The sequence below is a fragment of the Corylus avellana genome, chromosome ca8, assembly GCF_901000735.1.
Source record: "Corylus avellana chromosome ca8, CavTom2PMs-1.0".
NCBI classification, from domain to species: domain Eukaryota; kingdom Viridiplantae; phylum Streptophyta; class Magnoliopsida; order Fagales; family Betulaceae; genus Corylus; species Corylus avellana.
Window position 1 is genome coordinate 25077306 of NC_081548.1, and position 22465 is coordinate 25099770.

Here is a 22465-nt window from a genome sequence, read left to right on the forward strand (position 1 = left end):
GGACAAGTAAGAGCGCAGATGTTGAATGTACAATGATTTTTTACAGGGATAGTCTTTGCTGTTTGCAACCCGCTTAGAAGATGCATCTGTTTCACGATCCGACGTGTTTCCATGGATGTGGAAAAAGCCAATATCTTTTACTTTCTTTTTTTTTATACGAGGTATTCGGTTTCACCTATAAGGCTGGAGAGTATTTCGGGCTACCACCAAGGTGGGTACCAACTGTAGAGGCCCAGCCAAGGATCCACCAACTAATCCTCGGATCCATGCAATATTTTTACTTTTGACAAGATGATATCATGAAGCTCGCCACGCATACATTATCTTTTGGCTTGAATATTTTCGAATCAAAGGACTGAACATTATCTGGTAAGCGCAGCTTTTCGAGGAACATGTTCCATGTCTCCTCATATTCAAGCGGCTTGAGCTGATAAGGCAATCGCATTGGATCTGCAAACCTAGCTATGAATTGGTCGCAGGATTAATTTTAGGTTACACTAACCCTTTTCTTCTCTTCTCTTTCAGCCAGCCGCCTCTCCCTTTCTCCCTCTCGCTCGCTTCCTCCCTGCCCAGAAAATTCCTCCGGCGACAGCCCAGAAAATCCCCTCCGGCGACAACCCAGAAGCCCGCTCTCCCTCTCTCCCTCTCCCGCTCTCCCTCCCTCGCACCTGTCTCTCTCACTCCGGCGAAAGATTCTCCGGCGACTCGAGAAGAAAATCGTTGGTTGGGCGTCGGCAAAGGATCTCAAAAATCTCCACCTCCGGGAAGGCTCTCTCTCTCCTCCACCGGCGGTACGTGGCCCTCTCTCCTCCACCGGTTGGTTCTTAAGTTAATTTTGTGGCTTTCTTTTAGTTAATTTTTCTGTTATTTGGCTTGGAAATTTGGTTAAGAATCTGTAAAGTTGATTTTTTTTTTTCCTTCATAGATTGGCTGTCTGTTTGGCTTGGAAACTTGGAAATTCTTGTTATTTTGCTTGATTTTAATGTTTGTGTCGTACTGGCAAGTTTTGAAGGTTGTACTGTTTTAATGTTTGAAGGTTGTACCCCCCTCTTTCTCACTGCTGCTGCTCAACTCTTTAATTAAATTCTTGAGAAAAATATAAAAAAACAAATTAACAGCGGTTTGTGGTAGAGCCTCACAATGTATGATGATTGGATTCTAAATGAATATTTTCATTCTTGGCTTGACTCAATACAGGTGCTCTCATTGCTTAGTTTGTGGCTTAATTGTTACTTGTTCAAAAGAAAGGACAGACTATTTTAATTGTTGCTTCTGTTAAACTTGGTTTTGCTAGTTAATTTGAGGCCAATTATGGTTTTAGCGGGCCACTAGTGAATGATCCCTTCTCGGTTCACCTTTTACTAGAAACATTGTCTTTTGAATTTTATACAAAAAGGGTCTGAAAATACCCGTTCAAACTGGGAGAACGGCTTGCTTTGCTGTAGTTATGGCAAGAAAGTGACGTTATTTGGATGCATGCATGGTGCAGAAGATGATACTATTTTGGATATTAATCATATTGTAACATTAAAGACATATTTTGAAGTTTAAGTTGGATTTAAGTTTCCCTTTTCTTGGCAAGTCGGCATTGAGGCAGATTTAGGTCTAAAGTTGATGGTTATATGATTAATTGGTGTGTAAAGCATAATCCAATCATAACCTTAGGCTACACCTTAGGCTACGTTTGGTACATTGGAATATTGATTCCTTGGGAATAGGATGACTATTACTAGGAATACAAGAAGCTAGAATGAAATAACCATTCCTATTATTTCATATGGTGACAACACACAAATGACCAAATTTTCTCACTAGAATTGAATCGAATTTCCAATACTCTAGCTCTAAAAATTATTTCCCAAAAAATTTGTTTTTGGACCAAAAAAAAAAAAAAACTTCATCCCATGGGTGGCCAGCCACCCTAACATATCCTGTTATTTTCTACCTTATCTTGAATATTATGACAGGATTAGTGTTGGAGTCATTATCGCCATTTAGTTAGTTCAGTTTCATTCTGACCAATTTTACTATCTTGCACTCAAAGGCAAAAGGCCTTCTTTTGTCGTATTCATATATTTTAATGATGGCTTTGAGCAGCTCCTACTAAGAGTAAACATCTTTATCATGTCTAGATGGCTTTACAAGAAAAAATTAGATAAATTCAACAAAATTAATCGTGAGAATCATAATTTATGAATAAATAACAGTATACCCATAATCTCTGAACTTATATTTGAAGATCTTTTGGTGCAATTTAGAGATTTTACTTATTCTGTAATTTGAAATGATTTGTGCTTATTTTCATATTTTTGAGATATATAGGGCTGTTTCATGCTATCCGTCCTGAACTAGTAGACTCAAGGCACAATCCCAGCCCTACTATTTGGTTTTCTTGTAACAGATAGAAGGAACTCATTTTTTATATTATTGATAAAATCTTCTATTTTATGCAGAAATGAAGGAAGAAGAAGTGAATCGATGCCAGATTCAGGAGTGGTACCCAAAATTTAAATCTGTCTCCATTAGAACCCAAATTCACGAACTTCCTGAATCGTTTATTCAATACCTTCTTGACGATTCTGGTCCCTTCCTTTTACCAGTTTCTATTTATAATGATGATGCCCTACCCAATAGAATTCATAACCCTGAAGAGGAGGAAGATTATCAAGTATCAGAAAGATCTGGAGATGAGTCAGAACAATCTTCGCCACCCCCATCTTTCCCAGAACTTGAATTGAAAATTAAGGAATCAATTGAATCCCTTGGTGGTGCAGTCTTCCCTAAGTTGAATTGGAGTTCTCCGAAAGATTCTGCTTGGATTAGCACTACTGGGAGCCTCCGATGCGCTACATTTAGCGAGATTGCACTCTTGCTACGGTCATCTGAATCGTTGATCCATGATTTATGTCATGCATATGATTCATGCAGTGACAAGTCCTCATCAAGACCACATAATTTCTTCCTTGCGCTCCGCAAGTGGTACCCATCTCTTAGGCCAGAGATGGAATTTCGTTGTTTTGTACGGGGTCAAAACCTAGTTGGAATTTCCCAACGTGAGGTGACTACTTTTTATCCTATTCTTCTTGAGAAGAAAATTGATCTTGAGCGGTTGATTCAGCAATTTTACGAGGATGATGTGAGGCTGAAATTTGAATCGGAAAATTACACATTTGATGTTTATGTTACAAAGGATGAGCGGATTAAGGTGTTAGATTTCAACCCTTGGGGTGCATTTACATTGCCGCTGTTGTTTGATTGGGAGGAGTTAGAGCAGAACACTGGGGAAGAAGGCAATAATGTGGACTTCAGAATTGTGGAGAGCCAGTGTGCTGTTAGGCCTGGTTTGAAGACAGCAGTGCCGTATGATTACTTGGACACTAGCACTGGAAGTGGCTGGGATCAATTTCTGAGGAATGCTGATATGGAGTTGCAGCGGCAGACCAGGTCTTCTGAAGCAGGTGCTTGAGGTTTTGATTGTCTTGATTCATGAGACTAGTGTTGTAGTTTCACAGGTGATTTCATAAATACTCACTTTCATGGGCAGACAGACTATACTTGTAATCAGGATTCTTTGTTTTGTGTGTAGTAGCTCAAAATACAGGATTCTGCATCTGCAATCATAATAACATAATGATCATGAATCTGATTTTGGTGCAACTTCCATTCTTGTTTTTTCTATTATGGATTCATGGTTGTTGCTGAAACGGTGTTTTAGAATCTATTTAGCTGATCTGCTTACATTTGAATGAAATCACAAACTTAACACTCAATGCACACCATACACAAATGAACAAAGTTTAGCTCATCTGCTTGCAGAAAATGATCCGCTAATAGCATTTATGAGGCACATTCCCAGTGTAGCATTGGTGAGTTTTTAGCCATTGACATGTAACACCTAGCTAGAGCACGAATACTTTCATATAACATATGTGAGACACGTGGCTTTAAATCAAGGATTAGTATCAAAAGGCTTTGTTGTTTTTGTCTGTTATTACAATTGAAATATGCTTATATCAACAAGGGTCCAGCCGTCCAGTTCTGGTCCATTTAGGAAATTTTTATTTAGTATTTTGATAATTTGATTTGTTTATGGTTTCCTTTTAAGGGTTTCTTAGTTATTTTCACTCTAATAAGTAATGTTAAAAGTCCTCATTGTGTCTCAAAAATGATGTGGCTTTTAAGATGATTTGAAATGTACATGCCAATTAAAAATCAAGATGCTTACAACTATTAGAAAAGCTAATTTTAATCCAAAAAAAAAAAAAAAATCTCCTCGGGAGCAAATGTCAAATTACTACAAAATAGCAGCCTAGAAGCTAAATTAGTTTATTTTGGATGAATACAAATCATTTCATCGGAGATAACAAAATCAAATTGACAAGGGGACAATGACCATCCTCGAAATTGTGTAGCTAGCTATTCCATGTCTGAAATTGTGTCCATCAAATTTCCCTGCCAACACTTTAGGGAGAATTTTATTTACTGTCTCTCATTTTTTATTATTTTTGCAATTATATCCTTAAACTTTAAAAAAAATGTTAATTTAGTGTATTTATTTGTAATTTTTTTTTTTTCACCCATCAATTAAGATTTTCTGTTAAATCACTTTCAAAATTTCGAAAATACCCATTTGTATATTCAAAAAAATTTCAAAATTCCAACGTTAGTATTTTTGCAAATTCCGTTAAATCCTAACTAACTCCTTGCAATTAGCCATAGAGAGAGAGATGGTTAATTGTACAAGCAACAAGTTACATAAAATTATAGAAAAAGTTCTTAAACAACAAGCACATACATAATATTCGTGAAAGTTTTATACATATTTAAATACATTTTTCGTATCTTATTTCTTTTATATGATTATTTGATTTCTTCTTTTTAAAAAAAAAACTCCTACTGCTGCATCATAAAAATTCACCTTAAATAGAAAAATCAAACACAAATAGGAATACTAATCCGATTGGGATACTTATTCAAAAAACAAAAACGAATACTAATCCGTTTGTGAAAAGCCGTCTTCCTATCCCTTTATATACTTACTTTTTTTTCTTTTTCCATTTTTAATAATGAATAATTCTGTATACTCGCCGCTCTTTCTCTCAAAAATCAAACACCCTCCTACAACCTGCAGTCTTTCTCTCTAAAAGCCATGGGAAACTATTTTCCGGATGAAATCATATTCGAAATTCTCATGAGACTAGCCGTGAAATCCCTTGTGAGATTCATTTGCGTCAACAAAGCATGGTGCTCCATCATCAGTAACCCTAACTTTGCTTCCGCTCACGTCGCCCACACAAACCGTTCCCATAATAATAACACCGATCAACCCACTCTCCTTCTAGCGGTTTCCTGTGAGGCTTTGGAATATGCCAATCACCGCCGCAAATTTACTACCACCGTCATCACCCCGTGTCTTGGCAAACGAGTAATAGATGGACAAGACCAGTCAACCAAATCATTCGATCTACACGAACAGTTGAAATTCTCATACAAAAGCTTGAAGCATTTTGAGTTGGTCGGTTCCTGCAATGGCTTAGTATTAATAAAGCGTTACATCGACACCCTTCTTTTGTGGAACCCATTGCTGGGAAAATCTGTACCCCTTCCTAAACCCGATAATATTGGATACGAGGAGCATCAGATGCGTTCTACCGGTTGGGGATTTGGGTTTGATTCACAGACGTACGATTACAAAGTGGTGAAAATTGTTTTGTTAGAAAACAATGGCGGTGAAAAACTTGATTCTGTGGTTCAGGTTTTCTCACTCGCTACGGGGGATTGGAAAAGCTTTAGAGTTGGTGCTCCTGCGTGCAGTTTAAGTTACCGTGGTCTGGCACCTACAATCGGCTGTGCGCCAATCCAAAGGTTAATTCACCGTCGTCCGCAACCTTTCATCAATGGAGCCATCCATTGGCTTGCTTCAGCCAGGAGCAGCAAACCTGCTAGTTATGGTTACCGACATTTGGTGTTGTCATTTGATATAAGTAATGAGATATTTCGTGAGATAATGCTTCCGGAAAAAGTAGCTTATCTTTTCCCACCTCTCCTGTCTATCTCAGTATACGGAAAATCACTTGCGGTGTGTTGTTCCTCATCAGATTCTTTTCAACATTCTTTGTGGGTGATGAAAGAATATGGTGAAGTAGAGTCATGGACCCAAGTTTTAATAGGACCAAACATACCAAAACCATTGGGTTTTACCACGGGCGGCGAGGTAGTATGGAAAACAGGAAGTGGGATTGCTTTATATGATCCAAAGAAGCCAAAAATTATGAATCATAGCGTTGAGGGAAGGTATTGTTTTGCTGGTTCTTATATGGAGAGCCTTGTTTTACTCGATCCAACAAAACGAGAGAGCAAGAAGGGGAATAGAAGAGCAACGAAGCAAAAGATAGTGATTGACTACTTGGAAACTACCATAAAGAGAGTGATCAAGAAGAGGAAAGGCAGAATATGAACTCTGCTTAAGCATTAATTAATTAGTTTCTGTGTATACAATTTCTTTATTTCAGATTGTATTGATTCTCCGTTTCTTATGAATGCTTGCTATTTGCTACATTTTTTTTTTTTTTTTTTTTTTTTTATCAATATTGAGTGCTTAATTGGTATATATGGTGATGTTTCGTTACATATAGTGAAATGTGTACAATTTCTTTATTTTAGATAAGGGAAAAATATAAGAAGCCCCATAAACTACCAGTTGTTTTCGATTTAGTCCCTTAGTGTTTCAAAAGTAATAAAGTAGCTCCCAAACTACTAAACTATTGCATTTTGGCCACTCTGTTAGTCAAAACCGTCAGTTTAGACGGAAACTGCAAAACGACGTCGTTTTGTTGGGGCTACTTTATCACTTTTTGAACATTAAGGGGCTAAAATAAAAACGGCTAGTAGTTTGGAGGGCTTTTTTATATTTTTTCCAATATATATATTTTTTTTTTCATAAAAGGGCATTATAGTAACTTACTCATAACAAAACGACGTCGTTTTGCAGTTTCCTTCCAAACTGATGGTTTTGACTAACAGAGTGGCCAAAATGCAATAGTTTGGTAGTTTAGGAGACTACTTTATCACTTTTGAAACATTAGGAGGCTAAATCGAAAACGGTTGGTAGTTTGGGGAGCTTTTTTATATTTTTCCCTTTAGATAATTAATACTCATATTTTTACCATCTCCCTCCCCTGATCAGATGTTTTCTTTATTTTATCTCTGAAACTCGCACATAATTGTATGTATGTGTTATCAGTGTTCTTATTAGATTTGTCATTTGTGTCGTTTCACATACTTTCGTGACAGGCGTTTTGCTATATCTTTGAAAAACACACATTATTCTTGTTTTTCAGCCTTTGCTTTTATTGTGTATTGGTATAATATTGAATATGATGTTTAATTTATTATCACTTAGCTCCCGTAACCAATTTTGTTTCTAAAAAGAAAACAAATTTACTAAAAATACATGATCCACGCCATATGCCAGGAAGTATAAAGTCGATCTTATCTTCCTAGCACACCTTCTTTCCCAGAAGGGACGGATCGAGCCAAAGATTCTAAATTATATATATGAAATTGATTTATAAAATCAAATTTTAAACCGAAAAAGTAATACAAACAAAGTAATATTTGAAATAAAAGTTTATCAAGCATATGAAAAACGTAACAAACTTGTAGATTGATTTGCACTTTGTAGCTTGAAACCGGACTCATCTCTATAATTCATATTTTTTTTTTCTAATAGATAGGGTCACAATTTTCTGATTGGTAGGGACGACATAAGTTGACAATCAAATTACACCTTACAAAAAATATTTCTTATCTATTTGGGGAGGGGCCTTGGCCTGTACCGGCCGCCCCGGTTTCCTAGCACATGATAGTGTTTTTATGGACACTCACCTCGTGGTATTTAGTAACTGTTAGGAATTTAATACATGCAAGTTGACATTTAAATGTAGTGGGTTAACATACTTAAATGGACTCAAGACCATTAATCATATTTTCATGAAAATCTGAATGTTATTGAAGATGCTTGCTAAAATTATCTAAAATAAAGAAAGGATAGAGATTTCCTCCATGCCCATCAACCTACTTCAATTTTAAAACAACAAAACATCGTTTGAGATTTCCCCACTATTTTTCATACAACATAAAACTCACTATTGAATTCAAATTCTGGGGATAATTTTGGATGTGTGTCAATATCTGTTGTAATATTCTGTTTGAATTCAAAATCTGGGGATAAACATAGGATTATTTTATCTATTTCTTTGTGTAAGTTCTCAATATTCTTTCTTTAAAAGCTAAAACTATGGGCATTTTTTTTTTTTTTTTTTTTTTTCACAAAATGAGTAAGCTAATTAGAATCGGGTATCACAAAATTCATGTTAGCGGCTTCTTTTGCATTCTCAGTTGTAATTCATATGCAGTTTTCTGTTTACTTTTCTGATTCCTTAATCACGTTGATTACCATTAGCAAAAAAAATATATATATGTTATTGTATATTCTGAAATTCCAATAATAAAATTGGTTGAATAACTTGAAATTGAAAAGATGTGATTGTTTCTATTTGGTGGGGGCTTAGACGTTTAAAAAGTAATTCAAAATTCTTTTTTTTTTTTTTTTTTGGTTGGGAATGTGACATCGTATTAGTGAAAATATTATGAATTTTTATTTTGAAAAATTAAAAATGTATCTTTTCATTTATGTTGAGATTTCGGAAGAGTTGTTCGCTGTGATCGCTGGATAAGGATGTGCATCAATATCTATTGTAATCTTCTGTTTGAATTCAAAATCTGGGGATAATCTCTCAGTTATGCTGAGAATTCAAAATCTAGGGATAAACATGAAATTATTTTATATGCTTCTTTTTGTTTTTTTTATCTCAGTTTTTGTGGGTTTTACATATTATGCTTATCTTTAATACTACACATAATTTATTGAGATCCTTAAAGGACAATACGTTAATCTTTTAGTTATGCTGAGAATTCAAAATATAGGGATAAACATGGGATTGTTTTATCTATTTCTTTGTGTTGTTTATCTCAGTTTTTGTGGGTTTTACATATTATGCTAATCTTTAATACTGCTTGTAATTTACTGAAATCCTTAAAGGAATACTGCGTTTTCTATAAAAATGTAATTTAGTTTGTATTTTTAATCTCAATTTCTGTGGGTTTTTAATATTATGCTTATCTTTAATTTGGAATTTGGTAATTTGATGCACGTTCATACAATACTGCGTTATCTTAAAGGACTTGAAGATAATTGTAATTTTCCAAGGTCCTTTATTTATGACTTGAACGGATTTAAGTCACATAAGAATAGGATCATTTTCGGTCCATTTTAGATCGAAGGGTTTCTAATTAATGGCCAAAATTTCTTATAAGAAATCCAAAGACTACAAATTGAACATCTCTTCGGATCTTTAATGCACCTTTCCAATAAGATCAAATATTTTATCAGATCTTCTTGGACTTCCCAATCAACTACTCCTTAAATAATCTGATAAAAGTTATAAATGCCGCTGAATTTCTACACCTCGATTAATGTGTGTATGCTATAATTAAAACTGAAAATTTCTACACAATGTGCCCCAAGTTATGCCTTTTCATAAGTATGATAAAGTTGTAGAGATATATTTTAACTAAACAGATTATAGGTTGATTCTTAGTCTTACTTATTGAGTATTAAAATATTAACAAAATTAATAATTATATCAATTAATATTCTAATAAAAATAATTTTAACAGCAAAGCACTTTTTCTTTCGGGGTTGGCTTAATTTTTTTTTTCTTACTTATTTGTTATTTATTTATATTGATTACCGGAAAGTCCACCCATTTGTTTGTTAAACTATCTAGAAGGTAAAGACTAAAGAGACCGTTCTTATAGACATACCTATGTATAGTTTGACCATTTCTCTCTTTTCTGTGGATAGTCTCCTTACATTCAAAATCCTAGCATTTTACTTCATTAAAGGTGTTCATGAGATAACACTACCATGTTTAAGTCAGTATTAAAGAGAATGTTTGTTTCGTACATTTAGATGGTTTGTTTTTCTTCATGTCAAGGGCTTTCTTCTTTGCATGTGGTGTTATTAATACTTTGTCGAGAAGTGATAGAAGTGACATAGCATGACAAGTTAATACTCATTTTTTATGTAGTTATACTCGTTGTGTACTCACTTGTTAGGCTTCCAAAGCCCTAATTAGGCCTAGCTTGCTTGTTGTGTTACTTGCGAGCTAGACCTTAGTAGATCTATCTTGAGCTTGTAGCCATTACTTGGGAGATTATTCTTCTATATATTACTGGTTTTCTTTATTTTAGTGATGCCCTTTACAAAGGGGCTTTTCACCCTCTTCATGTTAAGGTTGCAATCATAGTTGTACCATGACTTTTCAAAATTGTAGAAATCTTTACAATTTTATTATACTTATGAAAATGCATAATTTGGGAGACATTGTCAATTGAGTGGTAGTTTGAGTAGAACATTGTCACAATTAAAAATTTAAAAAGACATTGTCAATTAAGTGGTAATTTGAAGAGGGTATGTAGACTTTACCTTATAATTAATTATCGAATAGAGAGTAACGCTATGAAACACCACATTTAATCTTATTTTATTAACTTGCACTGCCAATCACCAATTAAAATTTTTAATTTTTTTTAGAAAAACATGATAAAAATTTACATTTTTAAGTCCTACCCAAGCTTTAATTTTTTTTTTTAATAAATACTATTTAAAGATTGGTTAAGATTATTAAGTTGAGATAAAAATTTGTTTTCTTTACATTATTATGTTAACCAGAGCTGATTTAAGAGTCAATCTTACCCAAGTCAACCGTGACAAAATACAACTGGGTTTATTCAATTCAAGAAGAATAAATAATTTTTTTTTTTTTTTCAAAAAAAGGAAAGATGCTGATTCCTGATTACAAACTTGGAAATCTGAAAGAGCATTTACAAAGCTGAGCTACAGTTTCTTGAAGTTGCAAGTAGACTCAATATTGCTTCGAAGGAAGACCGATACCAGAAAAAATGGCGGACAGTGTCGTTTCTTTGCTCTTAGAGACGCTGAATCAGCTGCTGGACCAAGATGCTGACCTGCTTCTTGAGGTGGAGGACGAGATAAGGTCGTTTCATGTGGAGCTTGGATTGGCAAGTGGCTTCATTAGGAACTCCGAGGGTCAAGGGAATGCCCAAGCGGTGAGAGATTTGGCGAAGAAAATCAGCGACGTTGCTTATGAGGCAGAGGGCGACATCGACATGTTGGCTGTCGATGTCGCCAAGCAAAGGATGAGGGGCAAGTTTGGGAAATTAATTTATGGCTTTCGCCACAGAAGCATGCTCAACCATGTTTCGAAAAAGATCAACGGCATCACGAAGCGAGTCAGAGAAATTTATGGCAACAAAGTCTCAAACAGCAAACAAAACGGCACCGGTAGCAGCCAGACATTTTTTACAGGTGACCGGAAAATCAAGGAAGTTGATTTGCCATGCTTTCCCAAAGTGCTGGAGACTCTGTTGGATCAACTGAAGAAGGAGGACGGGCAGCGTGAGATTATTTCAATTGTTGGAGAGGTCGGCATCGGCAAGACTGTTCTTGCCAAGAAGATCTACAACAACATTTCGGTTCAGGGTCACTTTGATTGCCTTGTTTGGGTTCATGTTTCCCGGGATTGCAAAGCTGGAGAGTTGCTGAACAAAATTTTAGAGCGTTTTCAGCGTCCGGTGGCTGCAGAAGACATGAAAGAGGAAGATTTGCGGAAGAAGCTGTCTGAGTACTTACAAAATAAGCGATATCTCATTGTCATGGATGACCTGCGGAAAATAGAAGGATGGGACAAGGTAGAACAAGCCTTTCCTGATGATGGGAAAGGAAGTAGAATCTTGCTCACATGTCGGCCTGAGTATGAGGATCCCCAAGGAAGGCCACCCATTTCCCATTCACTTGGTCTGCTTAATGATAAAGAGAGCTGGAATTCCCTTTGTGATGGAATCTTCACTGCAGGAATATGTGCTCCAAAGTTTGAAGTACCCGGAGAACAGATGGCACAAAAATGTAAGGGGTCACCTCTCTCCCTTGCATTTTTAGGCCATTTGTTAGTAATGCAGCGGCAAAATGTTGAGGCATGGTACAAATTAGCGAATTATTTAAATACATTCTCTATTGAGGGTAGCGATGAGCATAGCATAAACCTGCTTCTAAGCTATGTCCATGAAAATTTACCCAATCACTTGAGCCTCTGCTTTCTCTATTTTGGTATGTTCCCAGAAGGAGCTGAAATCCCCGTAAGGCAATTGATCCAATTCTGGATAGCAGAAGGGTTTATTCGGCAAAAGGGTAGTACAAAGATGGAGGATGTTGGGGAGCAATACTTGGAGGAGCTCATCAGACTCAACTTGATCCAGGTGACTGCAAGGAGGACAGACGGTGGAGTGAAGACTTGCAGCATCCATGATCTTTTCCGGAAGTTCTGCATTTCCAAGGGTAGAGAAACGAAATATCTTGCAATATTGCTAGAGAATTTAAGTGGTGCTGATCATGAAAAGACATTTAGAAGACTGGCCATTCATGTCACCTCTTCAGAGGGTGTTTTCACAAAACTCCGCCGGTGTTCAGATGTCCGTTCTTTCCATTATTCTGTCCTGGGTACTGATCATCATGCTCCGCTTCCCACTGCTCGGTGGAGTACACTTTACAAAGGCTTCAAATTGCTCAGGGTGTTGAACCTTGGGATGATAAATGTGTCCAGAGTTCCTGATGAGGTTGGAAGGCTAATTCATTTGAGGTAATGTAAATCATCACTTACCCCAATAATCGTAGTTTAATTAATACTCTCAAAATTCCTGCTAAATTATCTCAAAAGTTTATAGAGAATGATTGATTTAGTGGGTTTAATTAATACTCTACCAGGTACTTGAGGATAAGAGCTCCGGATATGAAGCATGTTCCTTCCTCTATATGCAATCTTGTAAATCTTCAGACACTGGACATGAGAGAGTCTAGCTTGAGCAACTTGCCGGAAGGGATTTGGAAGCTGCAGCAACTACGGCATCTGCACTTGTGTCGGCTCCTTAATTTTTGTGGTCAAGGAAATGATGAGAAATCTCTTGGGAAACTCCAAACCTTGTCTTGCATACGTCCCCATAAAGACATGAAGCGCCTTATGGTCAAGGCCAAGTTCCCCAATGTTAGAAAACTAAAACTAGATAGCCAAGACCCGAATGAAACGGCTGAATTCCTTGAAAGCCTTGACCATCTATACCACCTCCAATCACTCAAAATTGTTTCAGCTTCTAAACTTCCTGATTCAAATGCATTCCCCTTGACACTCACCAAATTAACTTTGCAGGATACATCTCTTGTGGAAGATTGTGTAAAAACACTAGAGAAGCTGCCTAATCTTCGTGTACTGAAACTTCTACAAAATTCTGTTAATGGAGTGGAGATTAATTTCGGTGCAGGTGGGTTTGCTCAGCTCCAAATCCTCCAAATGGTGGAACTGAAAATAACTACATGGGTACTAGGAAGAAAGGCAATGGTGAATCTTCGACATCTGGTCATCAGTAAATGTGATCGTTTGGAGAATATTCCAGATAACCTGAAGAGCTTGGGTAATCTACAAATAGTCGAGGCTGTTTGGCCCTCTACAAATCAGATAGAGACCCTTCAAAAAATCCTGGGTAAGGATGGGCCTAAGATAATGATAACACCTGCAGATATGTCTGTTGCATCAACTTGAAGATGGTTGTTACGTGGTCCAATGAGAGATCCTAGAAGATGGCAGAGTTGGGAGCAAGTCGTGCAGTATTTGAAAATTTGTATTTGTGTATGGGGTCTGTTAGGTTAGTGTTTGTTGGGTGTTTTATTTGGTTGGCAGTCTTATGGATAGCACTGTGTTCAGCGTTGGGTAGGAATAAATTAATATTTTGGATGAAGATAGACTTAATAGAAGTTGAGTTGTGGCACCTTTGAAGTTCTTTCACGTGGGAATCTCTTCATTGTGCGTAGTTCTTGAATAATGCGCGACTATGGAATAAAAGTATGAACAAATATTTTATCAAACTTTGTGTTTGTTTAAGAATAGTTATTTGAAAAGTTTTCACTTTGTCACCAAATTATTGTGTTGACTTAGTTTTATCCTTTGTTAGACTGGTAATTTTAACTATGGTGTTTGACAACTTGGGGTCTTAATTAAGCCAATTTGCAGTATATAGAAGGGTAAGCTAATTTGCAGTATACAGAAGGGTAAGCCAATTTTCGCAGCTCTCTTGGCCACTCTCCCTCCACCCAACACCACCCATTTACCTGAACTACCCAACTAGAAATTTATCATCGAAATAGTTAAGTCAAGTTCACACCGCCAACAACTTTAGTACAAAACATAAAAAGGAAAAAACATAATCAGTAGACAGCCAACTTGGCTCTAGCATGGCCTCGGTTGATTTGAAATTGTTTCGTAATGCCAAGATGCGCCATAAGAAGCCAGACATGAGTGAGGAGCTCCCCGCCCATCGAAAGCTGTTGAGCATGATAATACCCTCTGCAGTGACTTGCTGCGTAACCAAGAATCTCAATCCACACATTGCAAACAAACTCCCACTTCTCTTTGTTCCCTATCTTTTCACCTATTTCCTGCAGTAGATGTGCAAGCCTACATCCATCGAATAGCACAGATTTGCTCCTGTCCCCTTTCACCTTAGTTGGTGCAACTTGAGTACTCACTTTTACCAACATATCTTGAAGGTCTGCCTTCTCTTTAGATGATAATCCTTTTTCCTTGGAAAATTCCTTCACCTCCTCACAAGTGTCTCGAAACCTCATCATCCCAATCCCAATTGGCAGCATGAAAGGACACATGATTAAAAGATACAACATGTAGTCCGATAGGTTCTTGCTCCCTTGACAAGTCTGATTTTTGGCAGCGAACTTTTCCCCACCATCTGAGTGATAGCAGAGATCAGTAGCAATGTGCCATATAAGAATGCTTTGGTCGAATTCTACCTGCTCAGTGCTCCAATCTAAAGAAGAGGAACATATATATTTTTCAAAAACACCACTGCCTCTGGCACTGCATACAGATTCGATAAATCTGTCAAGTTCTGCATTTTCTGACTGACCCTTTTTCTTCAGTTTCAGCATTTCCTGCATTTTCCCCTGGAAGTGCTGGAAGATCAACCTTTTCAAATCTTTAGAGATTTCGCAATGGTATTTATACCAGCGATTCTCAAACATTTGATAAATTGGTAAATATTTCACAATCTTTTGAAAAAGGTAAGGCTTATCATCCAGAAGAGGCACGGGCTTATCTTTAAGGGAAAAGCTTAGCAAATTGTACTGAGCCATTGAATTTGACCATCTCTGTTCCTTAGAAGGTAGAAAAGAAGAGACCAGTTTACAAATAATGCGGAAACAAGAGCTTACTCGAGAAACCGTAGGTGACTTAAAACAAGAGATTACTCGAGAAATGATAGGTTGAAAGCAGGAGGTTATTGTAGAAACCATAGCCTTAAAACAAGAGATTATGGGTTGAAAACAGGGGATATTTCCAGGAAACTTAAGTTTAAGCTTGCTCAACCATAGCTTTGTCCTGTCGGAGGATAGCAGCAAAATGACAGCATATAATTCTAGAAGAATAGCTCCAACCAGCAATATGTAAGTAATGATGAGATCAATCTGCCGGTGATTGTGCTTCTCAGCAATCAGGAAGAAGACAAAAATTATAATAGTGAAAGAGGAAGTGATGAAGCGGCAAACGCATCCGCATATAGTGTACACTATAGGTGCCTTGGTATAGAAATCATCATACCCGAATCCAAGTTCCATTTCAACTAACGTGAAAGCATCATCCCAAGTGGAATTCTGGAAGTAAGACTGGCTCCTATCTCGGACCTGGAAGCTAAGAATAAGATCTACAAATAGTCGCTTGAAATTCTGGAAGAATATGTGCGCATCAGGCAACAATTTCTTTTTATTGGCGGTACTGTTGTTGTCGCCACTGCCAGAGTGGGACTGATCAGCAACCTCAATGACCTCAATAGCCAACACAGTAAACCCCTCCTCCTTTTTCAAAGTGAATTCCTCCATGAATTTAGCATAATTAGGACCAGCATCGGGAGGATCGAGCAGGGAATCAAGAAACTGCTCACGATTTGCAGACCTCAAGGCTAATGACCTTTCCAAATACTTTATTACCCCAGAAAAAAGCATGGGAATGGTCATGAAGGAGAGCCAAGTTCCACTCCAGGCCGTGACAGTGACATACAACGCCACACCGGTCTGGACGCCAAGTCCAAGCAAGTGCCTTAACCACAATTCATTGTCTGCTAAAGCATAAGCCGTGATTGTGTCTGGGCCGCCAAGGTGCAACAGCAGAAATGGTGCCCAAAATGCCATGAGCTCTTCATTGATAGGATTAGTTTTGATGGCAGCACAGGCGCAGGAATTTCCTTGCTTATTGGAGAGGACACCTAGAGCAACAGTTGCAACCCAGTCTGCCATTAGGTACGCAGACCAAATAAACATTCTGAGCCAAGTGCCTGGCTTATACTTCCTGCGGCTGCCCACAACAATTAGCAATATTTGCAAGGTGAGGCTGATGAGGACCATCACTCTTAGCTCCCAATCGTCCCACAGTTTCCGCACCCCTTCCGGGAACACCTGGACGAGCCTCCTCTTCTCCACATAAAGCCAACCGCTCAAAACTGAAAGCAAGAAGAACACAATTTCAACACTTGGGCAAAGAAGACTGTATATATAACATTAGTTGCAGGTTACTCACTTGAAAGTAGCATCCTCGGTTCAGCTTCTTTGATCTCTAAACTGCATTTCTTGTTAATGGAATTCTGGCATGGAGTAAGAAATAGTCCCCAGAGTGTGAACTTTGAAACGGGAATTGCATTGCGGTTGACCGGGAAAGGTAGACTTGATAGTTGCTGCTTACTGCTTGTCAGAAATTTAATTTGGCCTTACTAATAACATTGAAGAGTCGTATATGGTACTAGCAGATGTGTCCAATTGCCTTTGTTTTTAGTCAATTATAATTATATAATTATAAATGTCAATGCATGTGTTATATTTATGTCTGCTTCAAGAAAATTTTACCAGTTGTCCATCGCATAATAGCATGTGCATTATTAGTCAGTACTGTTCTCATTTACTTATTTATTATTTTTTAAATTATTGTCTTTTAATGTTTTATTTCCTAGAGGTTGCTATGATATGATTTGTAATGACCATCCACCTACAAGGTAATAAAGAAAGACCAAGGAAATCTCATTTTTTGGTTAAAATTTTTATTTTGTAATATTTGATGATGTATATAAGAGGAATGCTAGACTTACAAACATATTTTACAAAAAGACTTTTACAAATTGACGTTACACAACATGATTGGAAATGAAAAAAAACTCAAATTTTGAAAAATCCAATCATATTATAACACATCAATTTGTAAAAGTTTTTTTTTTTTTTTTTTTTTTTTTTTTTTAACATGTGTTTGTAAGTCTAGCATTTTCCCGTATATAATAATACTATGTAATGAATTTTAAAAGACGTGACATAATTTATGTATATATTTAGATATAACAAAATAATTTTTTTTTAACAATGAAATGACTCTTAAAATGAAGAAGACTATTCTTATAAGAAGCATCCTCGATATACAGCTTTTGTCATCTCCCAATTGCATTTCTTGGAAATAGAATTTAGGCATCTAGAATACAACTACAAGTCTACAATAGTGTGAAAATTGAGACGCGTGAATTGTCCGTCATGCTTGGAGATTCAACGAAAGAAAATTAAGAAAAAAAAAAAAGAAGATAAAAACTGTTGCCTCTTGCTGACCTGAAATTTAATTGACCCCATACATTTGGTGATGGGTCACTCCAAATCCATTGTCAAGCCGTCGGCCTGGCATGTGGGTCACTTTCTAAGAAGATCTTTTAAAAAAAAAATTTTTTTTTTTAATCAAATTAGGATATGGTTGTATTTTTAACAAATTGCATGAGAGTTATAATGAATATTTTATGTCGTGTAGGTCACATAATGCGCTTTTAAGATAATAAAAAATTCTGACAGTGCAAATTGAATGGTAAATCGGTAAAAGTCTGATTGACTAATAAATTGCGTGGTGGTTTGGGGTAAATGTGATTAAAAAAAACAAAAATGTACCTTGTGAGCCAGAGTTCGTCAAGGCGCTGGTTGCTCTAGCGGCTCTAGCCCCAATTCAAAAGAGCCAGGTCTACTCATCAACTGGTGGTCAACAAACGAAGCACCTCCGGGGAAGGAAACACCATTCCTGGTTTGGTTGGGGCAAAGGAGAAATAGGAGACGAAAAGACGAGGCAGGAGACAAGAATCAATGGATGTAGAGGCAGTTGTCTCTGTGGTGATACAGAAACTCACAGACCTGCTCATTCAAGAATCAATCATCTTCAACAAGGCGACTGATGAGGTAGAGCTGATCAGAATAAGCCTGAGACAGATGCAAAACTTCTTAAGAGATGCAGAAGATAAAAAGGAACGCGATGATGATGTTAAGAAGTGGGTGAAAGAATTTCTTGCTGTTGTTTACAAGGTGGAGGATGCAATTGAAACATTTGTCCTCTGGAGAATGCATATAAGGAGAATAGGCTTCAGTAGGAGGCACTTTTTCATTCACAAGAAGTTGAAGGCTGGTACAGACCTTCGTAATGAGATGAAGGAGGTCAAGAAGAAGATCAAGGAGCTTGACGATAAGTGGAAGCAGAGCGTTCAGAAATCACACCATGGTGATCCCCCCAGCCCCAGGAATGAGGAATCTTCAAATGTGGGCCCATCAAGCTATCAAGCTGAAGGGCTAACACAGAATCAGCAAGCCAGTTCTAGCTATTCTGTGGATGAAGAATCAGGCATTATTGGCTTCAAAGAGGTTGAAAGAAAGCTGATGAGCAGGCTAACTGACACTTTCGACCGACGCCGGGACGTCATCTCAATTGTAGGCGCAGTTGGCTCCGGCAAGACTACCCTTGCAAGGGGAATATATAACAGTAGTAAGATTAAAGGTCATTTTGACTGCCGCGCATGGGTTTCTGCCTCTGGGAACCTTACAGATGTCCTCCGAAGCATTCTGGAGCAGACTGGGAATTCAACGGTTGATAAGGAATCTAACCACCGAGAAGAATTGGTAAAGAAGCTCCGTGAGAATTTGAAGAAGAAACGGTACCTGGTGGCGTTAGACGATGTGCGGAGACTCGATGTATTGAAGGACCTGCGTGACGCCTTGCCAAAAGAAACTAATTGTAGCAGGGTGCTGTTGACTACTAGCAACGACGACGTCGCTACGCTTGCAAATCCAATGCGATCGCCTTATCAGCTCAAACCGCTAGAAGATGAGGACGCATGGAATTTGTTCCTGAAAAAGGTACGCTTCCAATTACCAGATGATTTTCAGTTCTCTGATTCGAACATATTAAAAAATGCTCATCAAAAAACATTAGCAATATCCGAGCTCAAAAGAAAAGTTATAACAAGTTGCAAGGGCTTACCTCTGGCAATCGTGGTGCTTGGAGGTTTTCTGTCGACCAAAAGTGCGAGCTTCCAAGAATGGTCGAAAGTTCTTGACCACCCAAGTTGGCAGCTTGAGGGAAATGAAGTCCAGGTCTCAAAAATCTTGGCCTTAAGTTACAATGATCTACCCTTCTACTTGAGGCTTTGCCTGCTTTATTTTGGGCGTTTCCCAAAAGGCTACGAAATTTCAATGAGAAAGATACAACGTTCATGGCTTAAAGAAGGGTTTGTAAAGCAGTCACCTGAAAGGGCTCCAGAGGCAGAGGATATGGTAGAAAGATATCTGGGAGAACTTTTAAACCGAGAGATGATTCAAATAACAACACGGAGAAAAGATGGGAGTGACGAAAGATACTGTCTGCGTGGCGAGCTATATGATATCATCTTGCCAAAGGTAAAAGATACTGGCCTTTTCGACATCCACGGAAATGCTTTGGATCTTGGAACAGATGCACTTTCAGGCTATCAAGATAAAGGGCCGACACAGAATCAGCAAAACAATCCTAGCTCCGTTGATGATGAATCAGACGTCATTGGCTTCAGGGACCACAACAGAAGGCTGATGAACAGGCTAACACACACTTCCTACCGACATAATCTGGACGTCATATCAATTGTAGGCGAGGTTGGCTCTGGCAAGACTACCCTTGCAAGGGGAATATATAACAGCAGTGAGATTAAAGGTCATTTTAATCCCTGCGCGTGGGTTTCTGCCTCTCAGAACCTTACAGATGTCTTCCGGAGCATTCTGGAGCAGACTGACAATTCAACGGTTGATAAGGAATCTACCCAAGAAGAATTGGTAAAGAAGCTCCGTGAGAATTTGGAGAACAAACGGTACCTGGTGGTGTTGGATGATGTGCAGACACCAGATTTTCTAACAAACCTGCTTGACGCCTTGCCAGAAGAAAGTAAAGGTTGCAGGGTGCTGTTGACTACTAGCAACGAAGACGTCGCTAGGCTTGAAGATCCATTGCCTTATCAGCTCAAGCCGCTAAAAGATGAGGACGCATGGAATTTGTTCATGAAAAAGGTGCGCTTACCAGATAATGTTGAGTTCTCTTATGTGGAAATAGTGGAGCTAAAAGAAAAAATTATAAATAGATGCAAGGGTTTGCCTCTGGCAATAGTGGTGCTTGGAGGTTCTCTGTCGACCAAAAGTGCGAGCTACCAAGAATGGTCAAAAGTTCTTGACCACCCAAGTTGGCAGCTTGAGGGAAATGAGTCAAATGACGTCCAGTTCTCGAAAATTTTGGCCTTGAGTTACAATGATCTGCCCTTACACTTGAGGCCCTGCCTGCTTTATTTTGGGCTTTTCCCAAAAGAAAAGAAAATTCCTGTGAGAAGGTTATTGCGTTTATGGCTTGCAGAAGGGTTTGTAAAGCAGTCACCTGCGATGACTCCAGAGGATATGGTGGAAAGCTATCTAGAAGAACTTGTAAACCGGAACATGATTCAAATAAAAACACGGAGAAAAGATGGGAGTCCCAAAACTTGCCTTATGCCTGGTGCCCTGCACGATATCTTCTTGTCAAAAGCAGAAGCTATTGGCCTTCTCCACACCCACCGAACTATTTTAGATAATGAAACAGCTGCATCGCCGAAGATTAGTTTTCGCCGGGTTGCTGAGCATGGTGACATCAAAGAGTACCCCCGCAAGAAACCATCATATGGTAAACATTTGCGCTCTTACTTGTCTTTCAACATTCAAACGATAGATATGCCCGCCAAGGAAATAGGGAGCTTTCTCAACGAAGTCATTGATCGTCGAGGATTTGGATTGCTCAGGGTGCTTGATCTAGAGGGTGTATACAAACCCAAATTGCCCGAGAATCTTGGGAAACTATATCACTTAAGGTTCTTGGGTCTAAGATGGACCTTCTTGGATACTCTTCCCCGCTCTGTTGGTAAGCTGCCCTACCTCGAGACCTTGGATGTGAAGCACACCTATATAAGCTCTCTACCCAAATCTATTTGGAAGATGAAACACCTTCGGCATCTGTGTCTGAATGAAATTCGCCTTGATATGTCTGTGCAAAAGCATCACCGTTCTCTTACTCAGCTCCAGACATTATGGGGATTATTTGTGGACAAGAGAAGTCCAGTGAAGAATGGTTTGAATGGGATAATCAATCTAAGGAAACTGGGTCTGACATATCATTTGGACTCCGCTCAAGAATTAAATGAGTGGATTGCAAGACTGGCAAGTCTTCAATCTTTGAGATTAAGATCCAAGGACGGAAGTGGTCGACCTTCAATGCTCGAATTAAAGCCTCTATCAAGCCTTGAGAATCTCACCAACCTTTATTTGCTTGGAAACTTACACAAGATGCCTGAGAGGTATGAATTCCCTCCGAAACTAACAGTTCTTACTTTGTCGATATCAAAGCTGGAAAAAGATCCCATGCCAATCCTAGCGCAGCTGCCAAGTCTTTCTGTCCTGAGGCTATTGGCCAATTCCTACACTGGCAAGGAAATGGAGTGCCCTAGTGAAGGCTTCATTGCACTTCGCATACTGAAGCTTTGGATGCTAGAGAAATTGGAAAAATGGACGGTGGAGGAAGGAGCAATGCAAAACCTCCAAGATTTAGAAATCCGATCTTGTCACGAGCTAAAGGAGCTTCCAAACAAGTTGCTAAATCTAAGCAACATTCAGGAAATAATTTTGACAGACATGCCAGAGGGATTTGCAGACAACGTTCAAGTCGACGAGCACAAGAAAAAAATAATCACCACCAGAAAGTCTCCAGTGTGAAGCAGGTTTCAATCCTTTTTACTAGCGATTGCTTTGCTTTTGTCATATTGATCTCCGTATCTTTTAAATAGTTACTCTTCACTGAAAATGGTTTGCATGCTTTTTGTTTGGTCACTCAGCCATCTACTTGCTTTCAGGAGATAAGTGTGACTTATGCTAAAAGCATGG

At 38.1% G+C, this 22465-nt stretch overlaps 5 protein-coding genes across 8 annotated transcripts in view; 4 read left to right on the plus strand and 1 right to left on the minus strand.

The window, feature by feature from the left end:
* Positions 1 to 311: 311 nt before the first annotated feature.
* On the plus strand, positions 312 to 3725 carry LOC132189128 (uncharacterized). Of its 2 annotated transcripts, XM_059603664.1 has the most exons (3): positions 312 to 369; positions 526 to 791; positions 2454 to 3724. In XM_059603664.1, the coding sequence occupies exon 3, from the start codon at positions 2456 to 2458 to the stop codon at positions 3464 to 3466; it is 1011 nt and encodes a 336-aa protein (XP_059459647.1). In that variant the 5' UTR covers positions 312 to 369; positions 526 to 791; positions 2454 to 2455; the 3' UTR covers positions 3467 to 3724. The 2 variants fall into 2 exon arrangements, with proteins under 2 accessions (XP_059459647.1, XP_059459648.1); XM_059603665.1 differs by having other exon boundaries at positions 355 to 816; positions 2454 to 3725.
* Positions 3726 to 5149: 1424 nt separating this feature from the next.
* LOC132191106 (F-box/kelch-repeat protein At3g06240-like) lies at positions 5150 to 6457 on the plus strand. The gene has a single exon (XM_059606118.1). The coding sequence runs from the start codon at positions 5150 to 5152 to the stop codon at positions 6455 to 6457; it is 1308 nt and encodes a 435-aa protein (XP_059462101.1).
* Positions 6458 to 10929: 4472 nt separating this feature from the next.
* On the plus strand, positions 10930 to 14039 carry LOC132189726 (disease resistance protein RPP8-like). Its single transcript, XM_059604503.1, has 2 exons — positions 10930 to 12782; positions 12908 to 14039. The coding sequence occupies exons 1-2, from the start codon at positions 11029 to 11031 to the stop codon at positions 13734 to 13736; spliced, it is 2583 nt and encodes an 860-aa protein (XP_059460486.1). The 5' UTR covers positions 10930 to 11028; the 3' UTR covers positions 13737 to 14039.
* Positions 14040 to 14202: 163 nt separating this feature from the next.
* On the minus strand, positions 14203 to 18213 carry LOC132189126 (uncharacterized). Its single transcript, XM_059603659.1, has 3 exons — positions 18167 to 18213; positions 16776 to 16936; positions 14203 to 16698 (listed from the first exon to the last, which is right to left on the minus strand). The coding sequence occupies exons 2-3, from the start codon at positions 16786 to 16788 to the stop codon at positions 14399 to 14401; spliced, it is 2313 nt and encodes a 770-aa protein (XP_059459642.1). The 5' UTR covers positions 16789 to 16936; positions 18167 to 18213; the 3' UTR covers positions 14203 to 14398.
* A 136-nt stretch (positions 18214 to 18349) lies between these two features.
* Positions 18350 to 22465, plus strand: part of LOC132189124 (disease resistance RPP8-like protein 3) — a 19299-nt gene continuing 15183 nt past the window's right edge. The window contains exons 1-2 of one of the 3 annotated variants that reach the window (XM_059603657.1): positions 18350 to 22302; positions 22435 to 22464. In XM_059603657.1, coding sequence (XP_059459640.1) covers positions 18356 to 22297 — 3942 coding nt within the window. In that variant the 5' untranslated portion in view covers positions 18350 to 18355 and the 3' untranslated portion in view covers positions 22298 to 22302; positions 22435 to 22464. Of the gene's footprint in view, positions 22303 to 22416; position 22465 lie in introns of those variants that run through there. The other 2 variants (XM_059603658.1, XM_059603656.1) reach the window with 2 other exon arrangements.